Source organism: Watersipora subatra, chromosome 1, assembly GCF_963576615.1.
Source record: "Watersipora subatra chromosome 1, tzWatSuba1.1, whole genome shotgun sequence".
Lineage (NCBI taxonomy): Eukaryota > Metazoa > Bryozoa > Gymnolaemata > Cheilostomatida > Watersiporidae > Watersipora > Watersipora subatra.
The window spans coordinates 18,180,029-18,204,435 of record NC_088708.1 but is presented as its reverse complement, the minus strand read 5'-3'; the positions used below and the strand labels follow the sequence as shown (position 1 = coordinate 18,204,435).

At 36.5% G+C, this 24,407-nt stretch overlaps 1 protein-coding gene across 1 annotated transcript; it reads right to left on the bottom strand.

Annotated features, from left to right (window-relative positions):
• Nucleotides 1–374: 374 nt before the first annotated feature.
• On the bottom strand, nucleotides 375–19,870 carry LOC137407103 (3-[(3aS,4S,7aS)-7a-methyl-1,5-dioxo-octahydro-1H-inden-4-yl]propanoyl:CoA ligase-like). The gene is made up of 16 exons (XM_068093734.1): nucleotides 19,847–19,870; nucleotides 18,275–18,475; nucleotides 16,427–16,561; nucleotides 16,144–16,301; nucleotides 15,335–15,515; nucleotides 11,465–11,545; nucleotides 10,785–10,951; nucleotides 7,814–7,982; nucleotides 7,203–7,316; nucleotides 6,254–6,402; nucleotides 5,862–6,009; nucleotides 4,487–4,542; nucleotides 3,784–3,847; nucleotides 2,187–2,258; nucleotides 1,702–1,798; nucleotides 375–550 (listed from the first exon to the last, which is right to left on the bottom strand). The coding sequence occupies exons 1-16, from the start codon at nucleotides 19,868–19,870 to the stop codon at nucleotides 537–539; spliced, it is 1,830 nt and encodes a 609-aa protein (XP_067949835.1). The 3' UTR covers nucleotides 375–536.
• Between the last annotated feature and the right edge of the window lie 4,537 nt (nucleotides 19,871–24,407).

The following is a 24,407-nucleotide window of genomic DNA, read 5'->3' as shown; positions in this document are numbered from 1 at the left end:
ATGTGGCCTTTGACCTGCAAGTATTCTAGTTGGTGCTAACATTCTTATCTCATGTCGTACCAAAGGTCCTCTTGTTACAAGTCCTATGCAATGCACACCTGACTATCTCATGTAAAAGCTTCTACTGTTGCTTTATTCGATACCCAGAGTGTAGTAAGCTGCTCTTTATTTTTTTAATAGCAAAGTAAAAAGCTAAACTTTAAAGCGCAAAAAGAGCTAAACTTTAAAGCGCTAAAGAAGAAAATTTTAAACCACTACAGTGCTAAATTTTAAAGCACTAGATTTTACTAATTTCATAACAGAAAATAAGTTAGGTTTGGTTTTGAGGCTACATACAGCGCAGCCTCGTGTTTCTTTATTGTCACCATGTAGGATTTGGTCAGCCGGTCAAGTTCTATGCTGACTAGAGATGTCAAAACTTGTATATAAGAATAAAATCAGTCTAAATGTGCAATTGCAACACTATTTATATTATTTCATTTGGGTTTGCAAAATCTCTTTGCATCTATGTCATGGGATTCGTGGTTTCCACTCAGCTAGTAAGTTCTACCTGTAATATACACAAATAAACATTAGTGAGAATTGTCGAACACATCGGTTATTGATCAAGTAAGGATTTTTGGATTCAACCATTGAACAGCGAGGCAGCAGATAGGCGACAATCAGAATAAAAGCAGTTAGTTTTAACAACTTCATAGTGCCACGTGAGTTAACCGACTTCCTCAAAGACATTGGTTATAGCTGGAGCACTCTTATCATGCAGTATATTCTTTAAAAATTTGTACATGTAACTGTACATAAAAGCATATCTGTTGGTAGTCTATTGTACAAAGGTAGGTCTATGCTCCTCAGGAGCCTGAAGGAAATAGCGACAGGAAGTAGAACTCCTATCGTCTTGTTTCTTATGCCCACAAAATTTTAAATGATTCAGTTTTTAGAGTTGAATCTCTTCTTTTGGTTTAATATGTGCTCATTTATTGCTTAGAGTGGTGTGTTAGCAGAGCAAACGCAGACTTCATTGATTGTGAGGGTTTGACTGAGGTTGTATGGTTGAATCCCATGACTATGTTCCATACCTTAACTACATTAAAACTTAAGTTGGAGCTCTAATTACACTGTATAGCAGTTTGACTACAAAATGTTTGACATTAATAAAGTTTAGCAGGTCATATTTTGAAATTTTTTTGATTTCTATCAAAATAGGATTTCTATGCTGTAACCATTTTGTACAGTCACATGGTATATTTAACTAACAACATTCATTCGTTTCCTTGTCAGTCTAGTTGGAATGGTTTCTATGTTTCTGTAGTTATTTATTATTTAAATGATTGCTTCGGTAGTTCATTCACCATGTAAGTATTCCATTGGAAAAATGCTGACCGCAAGGCTACGAGTGGTCTAGGTAGATTGCTTATTTTAGTGGGCATAGGTGACGAGCTTAACAAGGGAGCACAACTCTCCGCCATTCCATCAACTAGGTCATTAATCACACACTTCCAACAAAAACAAGTGTTACCATGACAACAGTGTGGTTTTGCATAAAAGTGCTAACTTATTTTTCAGTATCTACCTTTGAAAGCCTTTTTGAGCCACAACGCTCAGCTACTAACAGATAAACTTGGCACATATTATTTTACATGAAGGTATCAAGTTTTCCTTTGAGGATCACAATTTAATTCAACCAAAGCAACAAACACTGACCTGAGTTTTCCAATTCTATGAACCATTGACACTTCCCTAGGCTTTCATCTTTAGCCAACATCTGTTTCACTAGCTCTCTAAGCTTGCGCATCGATGTCTATGAAAAAAATGAGATCAAGACACGATGACAGCCATCACACATATTGTGCTCGCTGCAAAAGATATGTAGGCTGTGCGTTTATCTTGACCTTTATGATGTCACAAAAATGAGCATACAGAGCGATCTGATACACTGGCAGCTGTCAAGCACCAGCGTCTGAAGCTCTAAGTTGCCTATCTGATCAGGAAGAAAGCTTCACTCACTGCATCATACTGTTTCATACACAGATATCTGTAAGACGATCTGAGTAAGTCTGAGTTACGAAGTGCTTTATATAATTGCTGGTAAATCAACATGTGTAAGCATACTAAATGATGTTTTTGAGGCTAATCACTCTGAGCACACAACTCAGTCTAAAAACCAATGGTAAGATAGTTTGTATTACTTTTCGCTCATTATCTGTGACGGGGAACTCATCAAAATATAGAATCCTGGCCGGCTGCTGTCGCTGATACATCTACAAATGTTATAAACAGTCTTCAACTCACACTGTGATGTTTGGGATATTTCTATACAAGCAATCAATTGACCTTTTCTAATGCTGATGCTATTTGTTTCATATACCATCATATTTGTATACATATTTGCATAATCCACTAAGCAGGTGAATTACTCATTTACTTGCTTAGCTTCATCTGTAGTAACTGTTTCATTTCTCTCACTATACTAGCTCTCGGTGATATGGTATTAAACATGACTAATCATGCTACTGTGTGGCTTGATAATTATTATTACAAAGTATGATCAGATTATGTACTTGTTATAGTGTTCATGGTAATACACAAATACAACAACAAGGGCCTTCCACTCAAACAATGCAAGTTACAGTAACAACTGAATCTAGAGTTAAAATGTTTTACTGTGATCTAAAACAGAACTTACACTGATCTGCAGAAAACTATGCACTCAGACATGTTACTACTATTTTAATTAGACTCTATTTGCACCAAAACCTTTACATCTGGCAAAATAAGAACATGCAGTACATCTTGTTCAAGTTTAGTATACTGAAGAATACACATGTACCGAACCTTGTACAAGTCTGGTATACTGAGGAATACACATGTACTGAACCTTGTACAAGTCTGGTATACCGAGGAATATACATGTACTAAACCTTGTACAAGTCTGATATATGGAGGAATATACATGTACTGAACCTTGTACAAGTCTGATATACGGAGGAATACACATTTACTGAACTTTGTACAAGTCTGGTATACCGAGGAATACACATGTACTGAACCTTGTACAAGTCTGGTATACCGAGGAATATACATGTACTGAACCTTGTACAAGTCTGGTATACTGAGGAATATATATGTACTGAACCTTGTACAAGTCTGATATACTGAGGAATATATATGTACTAAGCCTTACAAAGATCTGGTATACTGAATAATACACATGTACTGAACCTTATACAAGTCTGATATACGGAGGAATACACAAGTACTGAACCTTGTACAAGTCTGATATACGGAGGAATACATATGTACTGAACTTTGTACAAGTCTGGTATACCGAGGAATACACATGTACTAAACCTTGTACAAGTCTGGTATACCGAGGAATATACATGTACTGAACCTTGTACAAGTCTGGTATACTGAGGAATATATATGTACTGAACCTTGTACAAGTCTGGTATACTGAGGAATATATATGTACTAAGCCTTACAAAGATCTGGTATACTGAATAATACACATGTACTGAACCTTATACAAGTCTGATATACGGAGGAATACACAAGTACTGAACCTTGTACAAGTCTGATATACGGAGGAATACATATGTACTGAACTTTGTACAAGTCTGGTATACCGAGGAATACACATGTACTGAACCTTGTACAAGTCTGGTATACTGAGGAATATATATGTACTGAACCTTGTACAAGTCTGGTATACTGAGGAATATATATGTACTAAGCCTTACAAAGATCTGGTATATAGAGAAACAAACATATAGTAATACTTACACCATTTGATTTACAAAATTGAAGCAAACTCTCTTCAGGTATTCGATGTGACTTCTCTTTTGTTCTAGAAAGCAGAAAATGTATTGTTTATTTTTAATATGTAAACATGCCAAATATTGCAAAAATAAGCGTGTTAATACAGACCAACTGCATGGTTTTAGGCAGCTACTTTTTGTAGTCTTCCACAGTTGTTACGCCCGAGGTCTATGGGAAAGTAAGTTTATTGAAAACCATAGTTATTTAACAACTGAATTTAGATTGCTGATCATTTCCATGTGGGACATTCAAAAACTAAAATCACAAAGGAGAAACGCTCTTTTACGTTTCACCTCTAAAATGAGTAAAAGCCATCACTCTCATTCTGATGCATAAGTACCGCAATAAGAGTCCAACAGTAATAGCAGTTGAATGATAAATATTGAAAAGACAACTCATATATCTATGAGCTACTATACCTGCTCTACCAGCCAGTAACAGTATCAGATCAGCTAAACAAACTTTTCTCTGATTTAAAATTACTTTTTAAGCTTGCATACTACATATAAGATGTGCTACATGACTCATAGAAAAAACAATGTGTCATACACATGTGAAATACATGTACCATGATGACTTACTGCAAACTCTCCATAAGATGATGCAGCTTGTGAATATATAGAAAGTTACAACACGCAATAAACTCGATTGACTTGTAAAGACTTACTGGATGCAGCAGGTAATTTCATCTCCGATCCAGTCATTCTGTTTACCGGTCACCACCTAAACACGAATTATAAAGATTATAGGATTGCAGGATTGTGACTTGATCATAAGATATTACAAACTGCATGTTCTAGATGTTTCTACACTTAAAATTAAAAGTACTAATAATACATTCTTACAAGCTGCCATTAGCAACAGTCTTTTTTTCAAAATACTAATATTATTTCTCTCACAACCCGTTATTTAATTGTATTTACTCATAATAGTGTATCTTGTATTATGTTTGTTTAAAAGCCACAGTTTGCAAAAGATGAAGTCTGTAAACACATTTATAAATTATTAGGTTTATTACTAAAAATGGAAGAATCAATGGTGCCAGCAGCCAGTAAGAACGTGTCTATTTTGCTTAATTGCTTGATGACAGAGTTGAACTGTAAGTTCTTCAGGCAATGGTAGGCCAATGAGCAGTGTAGGATTGACAATCAAGTGAAATGGTCTAATCTCATAGGCATATATCTATAAACCACGAAAGAATCACATGTAATCAAGCTCTACTACTCTATAGTACAAGTCTATATTTGTAGTCTACTTAGCACATGATCAGATACCTTCAATGCATAAATATATGAAAACTTCTATCTGGAACGTCAAGCTTGGTGGTATTTAAATACCTGCTTGCTCAAGTGGGACTAGAGAGCTAGCGCCATGACAGGGTGGAGAATTGAAAATTAAAAATGGTGAATATTTGAATGAACATTTAGTTTAGTCACACCGGTAACTGTATGACTATTGAGTGTATGATGAACAGTCTGTTTATACAAATCAAGTTTGTATAAAACTTCCTTATTATAAAACTTGCCTCAGCTTATTATAAAACAAGCCTAAAAAAGGTTTAATAACCCCTGCTTTGCTTTGAATTCCAGTAAGCAAAGTTTTGGACGAGTTTTGTGAGAAGAGATACGACATTGACAACTAACATTTTTGTTTATTACGGAGAGTAAGAGTAAATACATTTACTTTAAACATGAATATCTATAAGTAGTTAACTGTGGCAAATTACACAAGACTAAAGATTTTATTACTATTTTCTTACAAAATGTTGGATTTCTAAGTTTAATATTAATCAAAACACAGACTTTCACTTTCAAACACCTCAATTTACTGATATGTATCACTTTTACATAAAGGAAAGTAATGTTAAACAAAGAGCACAGAGCTCTATGACAGAACAGATAAACAGTCAAAACACTGATATTTTACCTAGTAATTTTAGAGCAGTCAACCTAAATTATAATATTATACAATGAACAGACACTAAGTACAAATTCTACCGTTTCTGTCGGTATAACAGGTCACAACAAAAGATCACAACTTACAAACGCTTGTCTAATCTCAGGGTGGAGACAAAATATCTCTTCTATAGGTCCTGGATACTCCACCTTGCCATATATGTTAAACCTGTCTTTATCATTCATTCTTCCTAGGACTTTAAATGTACCATCAGGGAACATTTTTCCTGCATCTCTGAATAAAAATGTACACAATATTTCACTCATGTACTTAGGTAAGACATAAACCATAAAATCAGCAGCCTTGTAGATTATCAAGTTGTATTACTTGAAGCTAGATTAGCTATTTATAAACTGACAGTTCAAGACATGTGTTAACCAATGAGTTCTAACAAAGAGAAGAGAAGACATGAATTTTCTCACAAACTTAAAACAATGAACAGCTCAAAGAAAGACACATTAAGGAATAAAAAGGTTACCCGGTCCTAATAAATCCGTCATCAGTGAACATCTGTTTAGTTTGTTCTTCGTCATCTTTGTATTCTTTAAATACTGAAAAATGCTTTGCTTGTATTTCACCGACTTCTCCAATGTCCACCACCTGGTCCTGTTCATCAGCTATTCTCACCTGTAAGAAATAGTCCAGCTGTATACATGAAGAAGAAGATCAGCAACGAGTTTTGATTGTAAGAAATTAAACGTTTATGTTTGTAAATTTACAAAAAGCGCAATGCAACTGCTAATATCACTCCCTACTATAGTAACTGATATCACTCCCTACTATAGTAACTGATATCACTCTCTACTATAGTAACTGATATCACTCCCTACTATAGTAACTGATATCACTCTCTACTATAGTAACTGATATCACTCCCTACTATAGTAACTGATATCACTCCCTACTATAGTAACTGATATCACTCCCTACTATAGTAACTGATATCACTCCTTACTATAGTAACTAATATCACTCCCTACTATAGTAACTGATATCACTCTCTACTATAGTAACTGATATCACTCTCTACTATAGTAACTGATATCACTCACTACTATAGTAACTGATATCACTCCCTACTATAGTAACTGATATCACTCCCTACTATAGTAGCTAAACTTTTTCTGCAGTTCTGTCAGGTTTAAAGCTGAGATTTTACACTCAAACTAATAATTTATTATATGCAAGTTAAGATAATAACAACTGGTCTTTCGCACAATGACAAACAAGTAACAGTGTGAATAAAGCGCATGTGATGTCTGGTGCATATTTGTGGTTACCATTGCAAAAGACTTAAGAACAATCAGTGAATTTTTCACAGACAGAAAATTATTTAGAAAAATCTCTATTAGAATTGCAGAGAAGTGTTGATAGAATTGCGTTAACATCAAACAAATAGATGTTTGCGACCGTGTAAAAAACCTCACCTCACTGTCAGCTTGTGGAGACAATCTCGCTGTCTTTAAACGGAGTTTAGCATCTTCTGATTGACCAGGAATAATCATTCCAATTGCTATCATCTCCGTCATTCCATAACCAATCTTAAAATACAACGAATAACAGAAGTAGAAAAAGTTAAACTGATTATGAGAAATATTCGAAGTTCAGCTCAGTCCTATTATTGAGAAGTCAATGATGAGTTCGATTAACAATACATAGAGTTGATTGTTTATCATTAATCTCATTTATTCTAGTAGTCAGGAATCTTAAAATTTAAGTTTTCAAAGACTGATTGTCTGAATGATAAGTCTAAAAAACAAATAAAAGTATTATTGTTCATTTTCCCAACAGTTCAACTAAATGGTAAAACTGTACTGTTGGATCTTTTGATGAGAGTTGATTGCTATGAATTGCTTTAATGTTATTATAGAAGTACAGAGAAAGTACATACATTGAGAAAGCTTTTGAGAACTCATCAATACTTTATTAAAACTGTCACAACTATTGACTTATTTTGTAGCAAAACATAAAACAGAGTTAGTGAGAAAACATAATTAATCAGGCTTGTTTGAATAAAGGTTCTACAGTATCTGCCTACCAGTACAGCTGCCTTGGTGATCTCTTGAAACTCCTCAATGAACTGATAAGATATTAACTGACCACCGACTGTTGCAATCTTTAGTTGGTGAGGTTGAACCATCTCCTGCTTCTTCATGTACTCCATAATAGCAGCAATTACACTGATGGTAAGTGCCAGTATGTCCACCCTAAATAGAATCATGTAATATTGTTATATCACGCTTTACAATAGATAAGAAGTTGTGATAAGGACCATTAGAATATGTTACAGTTTATGAGAGTAGCGTTCTGGTCTGAAAATCCTTTCCGGAATTATGGAAATGCAATGAGAGCACACAGAATATTTCAAGGTGTATTTGAGGTCATGGATAGTACATTACGAGTCATGTAGAGTACGCTACAGACCACAGAGAGTATGTTACAAGCTGTAGCGAGTCCATTACCGGTCATATATAGTACACTAGCTGCACTACCCGTCTACAGGAACAGATTCACATGCAGCATAAGGTTTATTGAGAGTTGTCTTTCATACTGTAAAACAACTCCCAATATGCAGTCTACTGAAATTGTTGTCATGATCAGAGAATGCATGCACATATAATCTGATATAATGGAAATAATCATAATATAATGGAAATCTGCAATGTGTCTTACAGCTAGATGCGCGTAAAATCTAGTAAATATCCTAGATTCACGTGTCTAGATTCATGCATCCGTTCACCCTCGTCTATATTTGCAGTTGACGATCGAGCATTTCTGCCGCTGAGCACCCGCCTCGGCTGACCAGTCTTTACCCGCTGAGCAGTTGACAATTGCGTTCTTGCACTTGCCTCGCAATTAATCGCTTCGCACTCGCAATCAATCGCCTTGTAATCAATCGGCCTGCACCCGCCTCGCAACCAATCGCCTTGCACTTTCCTCGCAATCAATCGCCTCACAATCACCTCGCAATCAATCGCCTCGCACTCGCCTTGCAATCAATCACCTCGCACTCGCCTTGCAATCAATCACCTTGCACTCGCAACCAATCATCTTGCAACCAATCACCTAGCACTTAATCGCTTTGCAATCAATCGCCTCACACTCGCCAACTCTTTTATCCGGAAAGCCGCGTCTGGAGACTCTCGCTGTACTTGGGGCAAAAAAGGTCTCCCACGCATCCCTGAGTGACGCCACGGCCCCAAGCCTAGCTGTGCTACCCGGCGTTGCCCGGGTAGTAAAAAAAGTCTTTGCACAGAAAATTGATTTGTATTTAACATATAACAACATTTGCCATTCTAACATTCAAACTACATATCATGAAAGAAGTGTTTTGTGTAGTTGAAATAAATTAAGAGAAAATAAAACAACTGTAAAAGTTTTCAAACCAATGTAAATTTAAAATTTCATAACTTTCAGTGACCTATATATTTTGATAATGTATAGTGGAACCTCAGTTCTCAAACATAATCAGTTCCAGAAAGTAGTTCGAAAACCGAGTTGTTCGAGATCCAAAACAATTTTTCCCATTAAAATAAAATAATGTAAATTTTAATCCGCTCCAAGGCGAGAAAGCAACTTCGGTAAAGTATTTTTTCAACATTTTACACCATAAGCTGAACTTGTACCTGGGTAATAAAAATGTCTTTGCACAGAAAATCTATTTGTATTTAACATATATAACAACATTTGCCATTCTAACATTCAAACTACATAGGTAACATGAGAAAACATGATAGGTAACAGATCATGAGAAAAGTGTTTTGTGTAGTTGAAATAAAGAGAAAATAAAAATAACTGTAAAATTTATCAAACTTTGTCAAACAACTGTAACTTTCAAACTTCATATCATGAGAAAAATGTTTCGTGCAGGTCAAATAAAATTTAAAAATAAAACGACTATAAAAAGGTTTAGATGTAACAGTGAAATAATTAGCAAGTAATAGCTAAATTGAGTCTGTTTTGCTACGATTACAATATGAGATGATTCGGTAATGATACAATTAATACGAACTGAGAAAACAAAATAAAATTCGTGAATATGTTGAATTAATAATAATAATTCTTGCATAGAAGTGTGTGTATAAAAAAGTTACTGTTTCACCAACAGCTATCCATCAAAACTCTGAATACGACGATACCGGTACGACGATATGTTACGTAAAAATAAAATATTGTAGTGTCTTTGTCTGATCGGAGGTGAGAGAATCTAGATGCTATTCCCACTCGAGATAATACAGTTGTCCGCGTGAAAAGTAGTGACCTTAACAGCGATTTAGCAATTAAACCCAGAAATAGCCAGAGATAAAGCCAGAAATAGATGTTCACAAAAACGGCGTCGTGTTTCATAGAGTTAATAAAATTTGATCGCCTAATTCTAATATCGAGAGAGTCTATTGTCGATATCGTTTTGCCGAAAACAATTTAGCCCTAATACGTCGAGGACATAAAAACATCGCGTGTCATGAAGCTAACAGAAAGCCATCGAGTTGAAATTATTACGTCATTTTTGTGTAAAAACGGCAAAAGCTGAATAGGTATAGAGGTGTGTACTAACCTGAGATTTTCGTTAATGCGCCCTAGATACCTAGTAGCCGCTGATAGTCCGATAGGTACGGTACTCTATAAGGCGGACACTCAATCAAACATGCAGACAGACAACGATTGCCGTTTATATAATAGATTACAGATCCCAGAGAGTATGTTGCGGGTCAAAGAGGGTATGTTACAGGTCATAGAGAGTATATTACAGGTCATGATGAGTATGTTACAGATCACAGAGCGTGTGTTAGGTATCATGAAAATAATGTTACAGACAGTCAGAGCTTGTAGCATAACTTGTATGATCTACGCGTAACAAGCAATGGGTATACGCTACATGAACTCTAACTATATAATCTCATGGCAAGTAATTCAATACGAACAGGCATGAAGCCACTTCTGTGAAGTTTAGACAACCAAGTAGTAGTCCCTGCACCATCAACAAAACCTATATCATGAACAAAACCTACTTCTCAGCAATGATGGTTTCTGTGAGCAGTTTTCCTGGCTCCTTCAAAGGCATTTCTTCATATGTTTCCGGTATCATAACAATTGCACCACCTGACTGAACAAGTGCTCTCACTAGCCAACTATAGCTGACCATAGTGTCAACATTCATGTTTGACACAATTGTGGTCTAAAATTAGAGTAACAAATGACAGAGAGCTTTATAAATCACAGACAGATTGGTTAAACAAAGAACAGAGTTGGAAGCCAAAAGCGAAAGGTGAAGTTTTTAGCTATTTTTGAAGAGATTTAGGTAGACATTAGTAGTAGTCAACAGATGCTGAAGAGATCAATTTAGAGTTCTGTCAAGATATAAACACACGCTCAGTTTATCCTTCAATTGACCAAATGGTTCTCTTGTTGGAGCTCTTTCTACGTCAAAGGAACATCAATGTTATGGATCTGAGTCCAGCAAAGTCAAAGGAACATCAATGTTATAGATCTGAGTCCAGCAAAGTGAGCAACTTATGTGCCTTAATCAGAGATTGAATGTCATTTGCCGACAGGAGCAGTTCAAGGTCAGATGTCACTTCTGCTACCACCAATGGCCTTTCTAGGGAAAATATATGTTTACCTCAATCTCAATTCTGTTAGAACTAATTTGGCATAGAGGAGTAGAAAAAACCTGATAATACAGACTTACCATAGCGAACCCTGGACCGGTCAATAGGTTAGCCAAACTGCGCTGGGTGCGAAGTACGCATTTTGGATTTCCTGTGCTTCCCTAAAAAACAATGTAACTCAAGACCAGCTTTACAATTATTTAAACTGCAGGTAAAATGCTTCAGAATAAAATAATTTTAATAAAAAACTTTTTTATTACCATTTCATTTAGGGACTCTAACTGCGATGCCACTAAACTGTGGCGCTTATCTCTTGTATTGGGCTACCGTTACCAAAATATCATATTCACATACTTGCAAATGACACCGAATATGAGAAATTTTATAAATTTATAGTTTATAGCGGTAAATAATAAATGATATAGACATACACTAATACTTAACAAATTATATTATCAACTATCTAACCAGCGCTTATGAAGAAGCGCTGGTTAGATAGTTGTGTCAGTAGCTGGGCAAAAAGAACTGAGAAGTAACTTCAAATAATTACTTTGGGAGTGATAAATGCTGTACAATAGACAGGTTATTTTTAAATTGTCAATACATTGAATTTAGTTTTATGACATTTTTAGCATTCTACCCAATTATCTTACTTTAAACTAGAATTATCAGCTTTAGATAAACTCTAAAGACCGCCGCAAAAAAGTAGACAGGTCTTACTGACATACACAATTTATTACAATAGAGGCAGATGGTTAGCTCTATGTTATATATTTAAACTAGTTGAATCCCTGGCGTTGCCCCAATAATAAAAAAAGTATTTGCGCAGAAAACTTATTTTTATTTAACATATACAACATTTACCATTCAACCTTTAAACTTCATATCATGAGAAAAGTGTTTTTATGCAGATTAAATAAATTAAAAGAAAAAATAAACAATGAGTTCATAGACATGTGCGTATAAAAAGGTTACTGTTGCTGTGGAAGCTCGTTGTATTCAAAGTTTTGATGAACGATATTGATAAAAACGTAAAAATGAGATATCGGACCTTCTGTGTCTGATACTTTGTTTGACTGAATGGAGAGAGAATGTAGAGACAGTTCTTACTCGAGAGAATACAATTGTACATGTGAAAAGCATTTAGCTTTTACAGATTTACAAAACCGCAAATATGAGTGTAACTGAACATTTGAAATTGATACGGCACATTGAAAACTACAAATTAAACAAATAGGATGTGATGGTAAAAAAATTAGCTTTCAAAAATTTCAAAATAAACAACAAATGCAAAAGGTAATGTTAATCTATATGTATAAATCTCAATGCTTGTCTGTCTGTCTGTCTGTTGTTCGCCTGTCCGGTTATAGCCATAAAGTTTTAGCAATGAAAATTCACCCTCTTACTAGATTTCTACTAGAACTCGTGACAATCAAATCGCAAATTTACTAACAAGCGTGTGTAACAGCAAGGCTACTAACAAGCGTGTGTAACAGCAAGGCTACTAACAAGCGTGTGTAACAGCAAGGCTACTAACAAGCGTGTGTAACAGCAAGTCTACTAACAAGCGTGTGTAACAGCAAGTCTACTAACAAGCGTGTGTAACAGCAAGTCTACTAACAAGCGTGTGTAACAGCAAATCTACTAACAAGCGTGTGTACAGCAAGTCTACTAACAAGCGTGTGTAACAGCAAGTCTACTAACAAGCGTGTGTAACAGCAAGTCTACTAACAAGCGTGTGTAACAGCAAGTCTACTAACAAGCGTGTGTAACAGCAAGTCTACTAACAAGCGTGTGTAACAGCAAGTCTACTAACAAGCGCGTGTAACAGCAAGGCTACTAACAAGCGTGTGTAACAGCAAAGCTACTAACAAGCGTGTGTAACAGCAAGTCTACTAACAAGCGTGTGTAACAGCAAGTCTACTAACAAGCGTGTGTAACAGCAAGTCTACTAACAAGCGTGTGTAACAGCAAGGCTACTAACAAGCGTGTGTAACAGCAAGTCTACTAACAAGCGTGTGTAACAGCAAGTCTACTAACAAGCGTGTGTAACAGCAAGTCTACTAACAAGCGTGTGTAACAGCAAGGCTACTAACAAGCGTGTGTAACAGCAAGTCTACTAACAAGCGTGTGTAACAGCAAGTCTACTAACAAGCGTGTGTAACAGCAAGTCTACTAACAAGCGGGTGTAACAGCAAGTCTACTAACAAGCGTGTGTAACAGCAAGTCTACTAACAAGCGCGTGTAACAGCAAGTCTACTAACAAGCGCGTGTAACAGCAAGTCTACTAACAAGCATGTGTAACAGCAAGTCTACTAACAAGCGCGTGTAACAGCAAGGCTACTAACAAGCGTGTGTAACAGCAAGGCTACTAACAAGCGCGTGTAACAGCAAGTCTACTAACAAGCGTGTGTAACAGCAAGGCTACTAACAAGCGTGTGTAACAGCAAGGCTACTAACAAGCGTGTGTAACAGCAAGGCTAAACCATTCTTATCACTCCCATCGCTCTTACTATATACTGCATATCACATTCGCGATTGCACACGCTAAATTATTAATTAATACAGTGCGCCTTCGGGTTACGATGCACTGTTATAAAAATTATTTCGCTCTATGATATGGAACACAATGTTTTTTCATCCCCATCATACAAGGACAAAATCTTTTCGACTTTTTTGCGCCATACGATATCAACAAAAATTTTTTTCAAAGTTTGGCAGTTGGTGTACTGATTACGACGAAATAACAAAAATTCTGATATGCTATTCGCCCAAACCCTCCCGCAACGTCTGTAAGAAATACGATGATCGCTTGCTTTCTACCTCAGTTCAGTGTTATTCGTTATAAGTTATAGAAAAAACTAAACCGAAAACAGATGGATGATAAGATTTTAGCCCACGGCGAAGTAAAATACATACTAAAACTTAGCTTCAAAGTGTGTGTTTAGTAAGCTAAATTCATTTTAGTTAAATTCAACTTTTATGATATATCTCGAAGGTACGAACTCCTTACAGTACGTACTGCTACTGCTCATAATACATTGTAATATTACATTTTTTTTGCGGATCATAATCACCAAATACACTAAATAAACTAATGTTACTATAGGTAACTATAGTTAGTAAGGTTAATATACTATTTTGTTGCTAATGTTTAATATTTACAGTACGTATATAAAACTTTGATACTTTTTACCAATGGTTGTTCGCATTAGATAATTACCATGGGGTTCTCTCTACTTCTATACGAGATTTTCGCTATATGGTGCCAACACTGGAATGAATTAAAATCGTATGGTGAGGGTCCATTGTATATAGATTTTTAAGAGCAAAAAAGTCTCAGCATACGTTTTTATTATTGTTGTATTGGAAGATGAATTGTGTCGAGTTCTTGTTAATAATAAAAAGTGCACATTTGCAAGGAAACGTGCAATCTGAAAAGGATATACAGTATATGGTAGTAGCGATGGGAATGATAAGAATGGCTCAGCCTAGTGGTTAGGCACACTTGTTAGTAGACTTGTGATTTTAATGTCGCGAGTTCCAAACCAGTACGAAGGTGATTTTTTGTTGCTATAACTTTATCACTATACCTGGACAGACGAATGACAGACAGACAAACACTGAGATTTATATTAATATAGATAAAGATAATAATAAAGCGGATGTGAGCGAGGATTAATCAAAGGCTAGCTAGCCATAAAGTCAAGTATAATATTTGGTCAGAAGCCTTCGATGATTCATAGAGTTATTTAAACAACTCATAGATCTTCCATTATTGCACTGGAATGCTCAGGCTCACTACTGCTTCACTCTTCCAAAAGTACTGCTATTTCTTGTATTAGGGTCACAAGGTCAGCTAACTGCTGCCATAAAATACAAGTACCTGTCTAATCAAACCTTTCATACAATTTGTAACATACAGATATTGATGGTGAACTATTCAATACCGAAGTGAATAGATGCTGGCAGATAAAGTCAGGTTGAACTCTTTCTCTAGCTTCAGTCAGCTGATCATCTGACACAGTCTCTCCAAGCTCCTTCAGTTTATACAGAGTCTTCACAGCCTTGTGGGTAGGAGATCTGTCTTTGTAGGAGCTGTCATAGAATATGTGCTCCAGGGATGGTAACCTGAGATCAAATTGAGACTATCATTGTTTACTAGCTAGCAAGGATTACCCCAGAGCGTATTGCACTAAAAGTTAGAAATTTGGTCTGGTGTGCAAAGTTCCGCAGATTGCATAATAGTTTAAGTCAATTGCATGCTGTTAATCTTATAGATAACTAGCCCAATGCCCGGCATCGCACGGGTATTCTGTAGTTATTGTTCGGCCAGCTTGACAATCGTTATGTGTACCGGTCAGCAGTGCTAGTTATTAACTCCAAGCAAGCGTTTTAAGCATTAGTATCTTAACCAATGTAATGACTATTTAACCGATGAACCCATTGTATTTCGTGAAGCGGTTAAGTTCGACGTCTCTAGATCTGGAGGTCCCGAGATCAAATCCAGTGCTGTGCAGATTTTTCATTGCTAGATTTAAACTGCTATAACTGGACACAAGGTTTTGACAAAAAGACAAATACTGAGATCTATATATAGATAAGTGTGACGAAATGTAATGAGAAAAACCAATAAATGTGTAACTATTGAAGGAGGACAGCCAGGAGGTGTAGACTTATTAGAAGAAGACAGCGAGGAACTGAAGGAAGTGTGAGTACTGTGAAGTACAGTGTTAGTATAGCAAACTTTATGACTCACCTGCTAGAAACTTTACCAGTTGTCTCAGAATCCAGAAGAGAAAAGAGAGCGGAGGCATTGTGCCCTCCTGCACCCTCTCCACACACAATAACTTTAGGGGCCAACAGCTTTATTTGAGTAGTTATCCTCTCTCCTCTAGGAGGGTGGATAAACAAATGCTGCAAATAAATATACAATGAATTTCTACCTCACAGTGAATTTATACACCATTTTGAAACAATAAACATGACCAACAACTATGGAAAGCATAAATTAATCTCTTGACCTTATAAAATGAACTTACAGCAAATCCTAGGCCTATTTCCGCTGCGGCAGCAAACAGTGCAAGAGCTTGAAATGTTGAGCAGCCAATCAGAGCAATACTATCGACACCAGGAATGAGATCCAAGGAAAGTAACCCTTTAGCATATTCTTCAGCCTGTAGAAACAGCATCATGTGTTAGGAACCTACACACAGCAGACATGAGCTAGGAATACAACAATGTTAAAAATTCTTAATCCTAATGTATGAATATTTAAAGCAGTCACATGGGAAGTATATTTGTAAGTAGGTACGTAAGTAAGTTTGTGTGTGATATTTAAACAAACCTTGCGACTAATATTTGAATAAACTTTGTGAGTAGCATCCAAATAAACTTTGTGAGGAACATCTGAATAAACTTTGTGAGTAACATCTGAATAAACTTTGTGAGTAACATCCAAATAAACTTTGTGAGGAACATCTGAATAAACTTTGTGAGTAATATCTGAATAAACTTTGTGAGCAATATCTGAATAAACTTTGTGACTAATATCTGAATAATCTTTGTGAGGAACATTTGAATAAACTTTGTGAGCAATATCCGAATAAACTTTGTGAGTAATATCTGAATAAACTTTGTGAGCAATATCTGAATAAACTTTGTTAGTAGCATTTAAATAAGCTCCATCTTTTATAGATTTAAAGACGGGGCAAACAGGTGAGTGAACCAAAAAACAAAAAATACTCGTATAAACACTATATGTACTAGAAACTTGTTAATCAAGTAATTCTGATTGGCTGGTCTAGGTCATAGCAAGTACACTCTTTCATGGCATAGCGAAAGTCATCTCTTGTTATACTAGTCAAGGAAGAGTACATGCTATATTATGGGATCAAACAGCTCTTCAAATGAAGCTGTGTGATCTGTACTGACCTTTGCATGTCACTTCAAAAGTTCTCATTTGATTTCCGTGACACGAGGTGCACAGGCTAAATGATGGTAACAGAACAAAGAAAACTTGCAAAACCTCTTCTACAGGAGTCATTAACTCAAAACAACAAGGTGAAACTCCCTAATGACCCATCTTTTGACTTTGTTATTTGGATGCGACGTGCTGTTGACCTTCTATATTGATCAGCTATAGAGTTATCAGCTATAGAGTTATCAGCTATAGAGTTATAAGCTATAAAACTATCAGCTATAGAGTTATCAACTATAGAGTTATCAGCTATAAAACTATCAGCTATAGAGTTATCCGCTATACATTTATCAGCTATAGAGTTATCAGCTATAGAGTTATAAGCTATAGAGTTATCCGCTATGAAGTTATCAACTATAGAGTTATCAGCTATAGAGTTATCAACTAGAGCTCAAGTTTCACATCATATAAAGTATGTAGTGAAACTTTAAAGCAATTTTAAATGGCTGCTAGTGTCTGTGAATAAGCATTATTCATTACCCTAAGCATTACTTAACTGAGTCATTTGCATCAACTTGTCTCTTAAAACCAGCAATGTTACTTAGTTTAGAAGAGCATTAGTTGGTAATCACTGATTCAGATGTATTATCTGAATATGGCGGTCATTTCCTCACATCACCCTTCGAGCTCTAAGTGTCTGAGCCAGCTACTTTGTACTTGCGTCTATTCGGTTACAAGCAATAGATGCAAGCTTGCTTCTACTGATTGTAACTGAATAGTAATAGAAGCTATTTAGTTCAACTAAGCTTATTTAATTGTGCAAATAACTCCACAGCTAATAATAGTTCGCACAATTTATCTTGCTGTACGTCAATTCTCTGTATTAAGAAATAAGGATATGCCTCCACCATCATCTTTGTATGACCTGCAAACCTCTTTAACGGATCAATCAAGTGTACAAATCTTTCACCTGTGCCAAGATGTCAAGATTGCTGACTCTCTCTCCTGTATCCATATTTATTAGCATTACTGGTTGCTGCTTAGCTCTTGCATTTGCAAATGCTTGGTGAAAAACATCATATTTGCTGCTGGGCGTTGCAGGAGTTTTAATATAACTTTTAGTTAGAGGAGACTGCATGCTGGCTACCTGGTAGACATCTGGCTCCGCTATCTGCAAAACATTCATTAAAATTGCCTCTCTTTTTTTACCTTCTCTTCATTAGTACGCACTAGAGTGAAAACAAATGGTGCGCCTCAGATAATTTTAGTCCTTAACCAGCATTTGTATATCAAAATTGTTGCCTTATTATGCGACTAAGAAAAAAAACAATAGAATGTCATAATTTATAATGTATCACACTGTTCTAGGTTATTGTTGGTTAATTGTAAGTTAGCTGTGTTCAGACCTGCCAACCCAAGAGTGGGGCAATGCGTGAGATTTGGTTTTGGGGCAATTAATGTATCAATGATAGTATATATATAATTGAGGAAATTGGGGCAAAATCTCACGCATTTTCATTTTTTCTTTGGGGTGATTGCGTGAGTCTCACGCCCAATGCGTGAGAGTTGGCAGGTATGGCTGTGTTATGTACATGTGTTAGCTGTGATTTGTTAGCTTGTTTTTTACCTTCTAATTTAACCGTATTGAAATGTACCAATTTTTTTTAATTTGGGGCTCTAACATTCAAGTTAGCGTTGACGGACCGTTTGCCTAGTATATTTTACTACCTGTACTATCCAGCGTTGCCCATGTAATAAGAAAGCCTTCGGACAGAAAATTTGATATTTAACATATTTTTATTTTACAAATTTTTATTTAACATATATACTACAACATTCACCATTCTAACATTTAAAGTTTATACAATAAAAAATTATTTTCGTACAATTCAGATGAGTTAAGAAAAAAGTAAAACAACTGTAAAGGTTTTCAAACTTTTTCAAACAACTGCAAGTTTTAAATTTCATAACTTGAAAGAAGTGTTTCGTTGAAATAAATTAGGAGGAAAACCAAAAATATAAAGGTGTTTAAATGTAAAATCATCAGCAAGTAATGGCTAAATATAATCTGTTTTGCTACGATTACAATGGAAAATTATTTGGCATATAATTACATGTATACTATTTTAGTTCCGTTTCAGTGTTGGCCCGCAAAAAGGCAAGCATGCAAAGCTAGAGACGGACTTTGCGACGATACCCGATAGCTGCCAATCTAGAAATAAGCACCGCAACCAAAAGAACGCACGATAACGCTTTCATTTTTATTGTTTCATTTATGTGAAGTTTCGTTTGTGTATTAGCAGTAGTACATGTATATGAATTATGTTTGATATGTACCCATACAATTTTTTGGATTATTGGAAATATTTTTATATTGAACTATCGATAATGTCATTGTTTACCCAGAACAATATTATTTTTAATCAATAAAGAGTTCATAATCATCAATCCAGAACAGGGACTATGGCCGGAACGGCCATTTGTTAGTTTTCTCACTCTCCGGCGTACCTGCCAGCTCTCACGCATTGAGCATGAGACTCACGCAATTGCCCCATGCCTCACGCATCTCACGCCCGTGTCACGCAATTGCCCCTTTTATCCTAGCAAACCTGTTTTTTGCCCCAATCTACAAGTAGTAACCATATACTTACTACTAATAAACAACTATGTATAAACATATTTGTGGCATTTCATCTATCAATAACCTCCACCTCCACGACATGTAGTTTCCATATGGAGTTATATTATCTTTCGCGGCGGTGTTTTTATACACTGAAAATTTACCCCACTTGTCAAATCCTCGCGTTTTCATTGCCCCCAAACAGGCCTGCCAACCATAGAGTGGGGCAATGCTTGAGATTTGGTTTTGGGGCAATTGATGTATCAATGATGTCCAATGATAGTATATATAAAACTGTGGAAATTGGAGCAAAAATCTCACGCATTTCTCACGCATTTTCATTTTTTCTTTGGGGTGATTGCGTGAGTCTCACGCCCAATGCGTGAAAGTTGGCAGGTGTGCCTCCAAAATAGACTCTCACTCCTTTCCCCACTCCAAGGTTGGCAGGTCTGCTCTCCGGGCAAGTTTTACCCGCGTTTCATCAGCAATCAGTTGTATATGAAAGAAGCCCGAATTTTACGAAACTCAGTTGGTGTTTGGACATCGTACCATAAAATACAGATACATGTATTTTACTTGCAGTCTGATTTATTAACTCGAATTTTCCCGAGACTAATTGGAAACGACCTGGCATCTGTTTTAAGGACACAGAACTGGACTGCAATATATTAACAGCCCCGTTGTCCGGACTACGCAATTGGACTCGGTGGCCAACATAGTCAATAACAACAAGTGGTAACAGGCCCGGCGTAACTTTTTCAGACATTTGCCCGCAATCCATTATAACATGGAGTGGTATAGAAAACCATAATTGTCATACTTTGTAATGCATAAAGCTGGATGTTTTATGATGGTAGAAGTAACAAGTCCAGAGCCTTTTCGTTTACTAATTGCTAGCAGAAAGCACAATGCCGATGTACGTGGTGCACATGCACAACCGGACATTACATAACAACAGTAATTATCTAATGCCATCACCTCCTGGTGAAAATATTCATTAAAAAATAGTAAGTAAATAATATGTTAACCATAGTAACTGTATGTACCTACAATGACTTTAGTGCATTTTGTAGTTAGGATCTGCAAGATAACATAACATTACAACGGACTACATGGAGAGTTCTTACCTTCGAGACAAACGTGTAACAGAAACGTTGAATCTAACTTAAATGAAGTTAGTTTAATAAACTCATACTTGAAGGGAGTTTTAGCAAACTTCAGAATTTCCACTCAAATTTTATCATTTATCCTTTTGCGAAGCCGTTTTTACCATAGCCGATAACGCTGAACTCGCCATAGCGAGCAGTAACGTATATCTGAATCTATGTATATACTCAGGGTCGTATATCTTCACAGTGAAGCTATACGGCTCTGATATACCTATATATTTATCAGTGTTGGTGTGCAGGTGTATCCAGCTATAGCTATTAAAACATTAGACTAAGGAATCTGGACTACATAGGATTAGAGCTCGGATCCTTTGGTTTGCTAATCAACTAATTACTAATTCAGCCACAGACGCTTGATAGACCCCAAGGCAATATATGTCGCAATCGGGGAGCAAATACCCAATGGCTTTCTGTAACTCCGCAGGGTGATAGCACAACGTCCCAAGAAGCTGGTAGCTCTTACTAAGCTTCCTCAAATTATTAATTGGCATTGTGTCAGACTAATAGCAAGTAGCAGGCCACTCTCATTACCTCTCATTTTTTATAAGGTGACTTTAATACCCAGGCAATGCCGGGTAGCACAGCTAGTAACGTATATAATCAGTTCACAAATAGCCAAATTTTAATTTCGTGAAAATTTATTGTTAATATTGTGTGTCAGAAAAAATTCGCCCTAGTGAAATAATAATGAAAAAGCATCGTGTTTCATAGAGTTAGGCGACACATATTTAAAACAAGGTCAATGTACCGCATGGGCATAATGCTCAAACAATACGTCATTTAACGGGTGCATACACTATGATAGTGATATGATAGTGTATTTGAGCAAAATGCCTTGTATAGCTCAGTAGTAGAGCACGTGGGTTTAACACGTGCGGTTGCAATCTCTGTGTGTTCACATCCATCAGAATGCGGAATTTTAATTCCAAGATTGTAAAAACTATAGCTGGACCTACACATGGACACACTAACATTGAAAAATATATAGATGAGGCATCACAGGCATCACAGACTCCCTTCCTTATTTCCAGAAGTGAGTCAGGAAGAAACACCTGCTCTCACTGCAGTCACCATTCACCACCTATGAACATCAGCTTTTAATTACAATCAGCATAGAGTCTTTTACACTGCGAAGGTTTGATGATTTTGCTAAAATAGTATTTCACAGTTGACCTTGGAAGTTCCATGATTAAGGAAAATGTGTAAAGACCTTTTTTCCTATTTATATTTTCAAGCTCTAATAATACTATAACGCTGCTTTACTTTCTAATGCAACAGCTCTCTCATTTTTAGTCTTTCAAAGTACTGTACAATAAAGAATATATGCCAGGCCTAATCCGGCAATTCACCTTCATCTAAGCCTCTAAGGCAAGTACTGTACAGACATTTCTAACAAATATGAGAGTGAATAACTACCAAGAACTTGAGCTGTCTACTCCTGCTTGAACAGGAATAGCCTACATACCTTTGTTATATGTAGCTCCTGTCTCAAACAGTGAAGTGTAACACTAAATACTGTTAATCTATGTAAGTGATAGACTGCTCTGAAGGCTTTAGCAATAAGACAGCTCTGAACAACTACTCTAGTAGAGCACACTGTGCTATATATTTATCAACCTTATCAGTGATAAGTGATGTGGCATTTGACCTGCAAGTACACTAGTTGGTGCTAACATTCTTATCTCATGTCGTACCAAAGGTCTTCTTGGTACAAGTATTATATTACGCACACCAGACAATTTCATGTAAAAGCTTCTACTAGTACGATATTCGATGCCTAAGGTGCAGTAAATTGACAGTTTCTAATCGATATGCCATTTTTAGAAAAAAATTCAAAAATGGTCACAGTTGTATCTAGCCATTTGGCTTCAGCCAGAACATACAAACTGCAAGTAACTTGTTCTCTGTAAGAACATAAGGTTTTCTCCTAATTTAAAGTTATAGTAACTTTATTTATGATCATGTAATCATTCAGCTTGTCTCTTGAAGTCAACCTGTTGAAGACCGAGATGTGTTGAGCTTGTCTTTCGAGGTTGTTTTCTCTTTTTATACAAATATTAGCTTTTCGATTTTCAAACTTTAAAGCCACTCCTCTCTGAATTTGAACATGTACATGTATATGACTGGTTAAGTTAAGATGGAATGCAGAAAGTAAAAATTCAAAGGTCATATGAATTGTTCAGCTTGGTTAATGATAAACTGGCGGGGTTGAATCACTCACCACATTAACAAACAAACACGGCTCTCTATATGCCGCTGTATATATTATCATATAACGTTCAACACCTTCTACAACTTACATCGTCTAGATACACATAGCTGGAGTTATAGTTTTCCAAAGTATAGTTGTGGCTTGCATTTTAAATTCCACAATGCAACCAGGCACGGACAGACTCGTGTGTGTACATATCTACTTACGCACACACACACACATACATATATATAAAAAATGTTTTCTCACCCTGGATACCCCATATGGGTGGTAATTTCTGCTCTAACTCGGGTCTTTCACCAGAGACCTGGGAGTTTGAGCACTCGCCTCAAGATCTTAGCTGTTCCCAATAGCGCACTTTTCTGCAACTCACCTGAGTTGATTGCTGTCGGTATCCGGGCAAGCCACATTTTATGCGCCGGTGTTATTGCGCCCAGTGCCCCAATGACTACTGGGATTACAGTTGTTTTTACATTCCAGCATTTTTCAATCTCTTCTCCAAAAGGGAGATATTTCTCTACCTTTTCGTTTTCTTTGCTGGCTATAATATTGTAGTCATTGGGTACTGCTATATCTATTATAGTAGCCCTCTCGTTCTCCTTGTCCACCACCACTATATCTGGTTGGTTTGCTAGGACATACTTGTCAGTCTGGATGTAAAAGTCCCAGAGGATCTTAGCGCGGTCATTATCATTCACCTTATCAGGAGCTTCCCACCAGTGTTGTGGTTTATTAAGGCCATACTCGTCACATAGACTTCTATACACAACACTTGCGACATGATTATGCCACTCAGTGTATGCGTTTCCTGCTAGCTGCTTGCATCCAGTGACGATGTGTTGGATGGTCTCAGGTGCATCTTTGCACAGTCTGCATCTAGGATCGTCTCTAGCGTGATAGATTTTTGTTTGAAGTTGCCTTGTTGGGAGCACTTGCTCCTGGGCTGCCATGATTAGCAACTCTGTATTGGCCGTTAAGTTTCCTTTGTTCAGCCACATATATTTCTGGTGAAGATCGCCAACCTTAGATATTTGTCGGTGGTAAGTACCATGAAGAGGTTTCGTGTGCCAGTCAATTTCCTCATCATCAGAGCGTAGGTCCT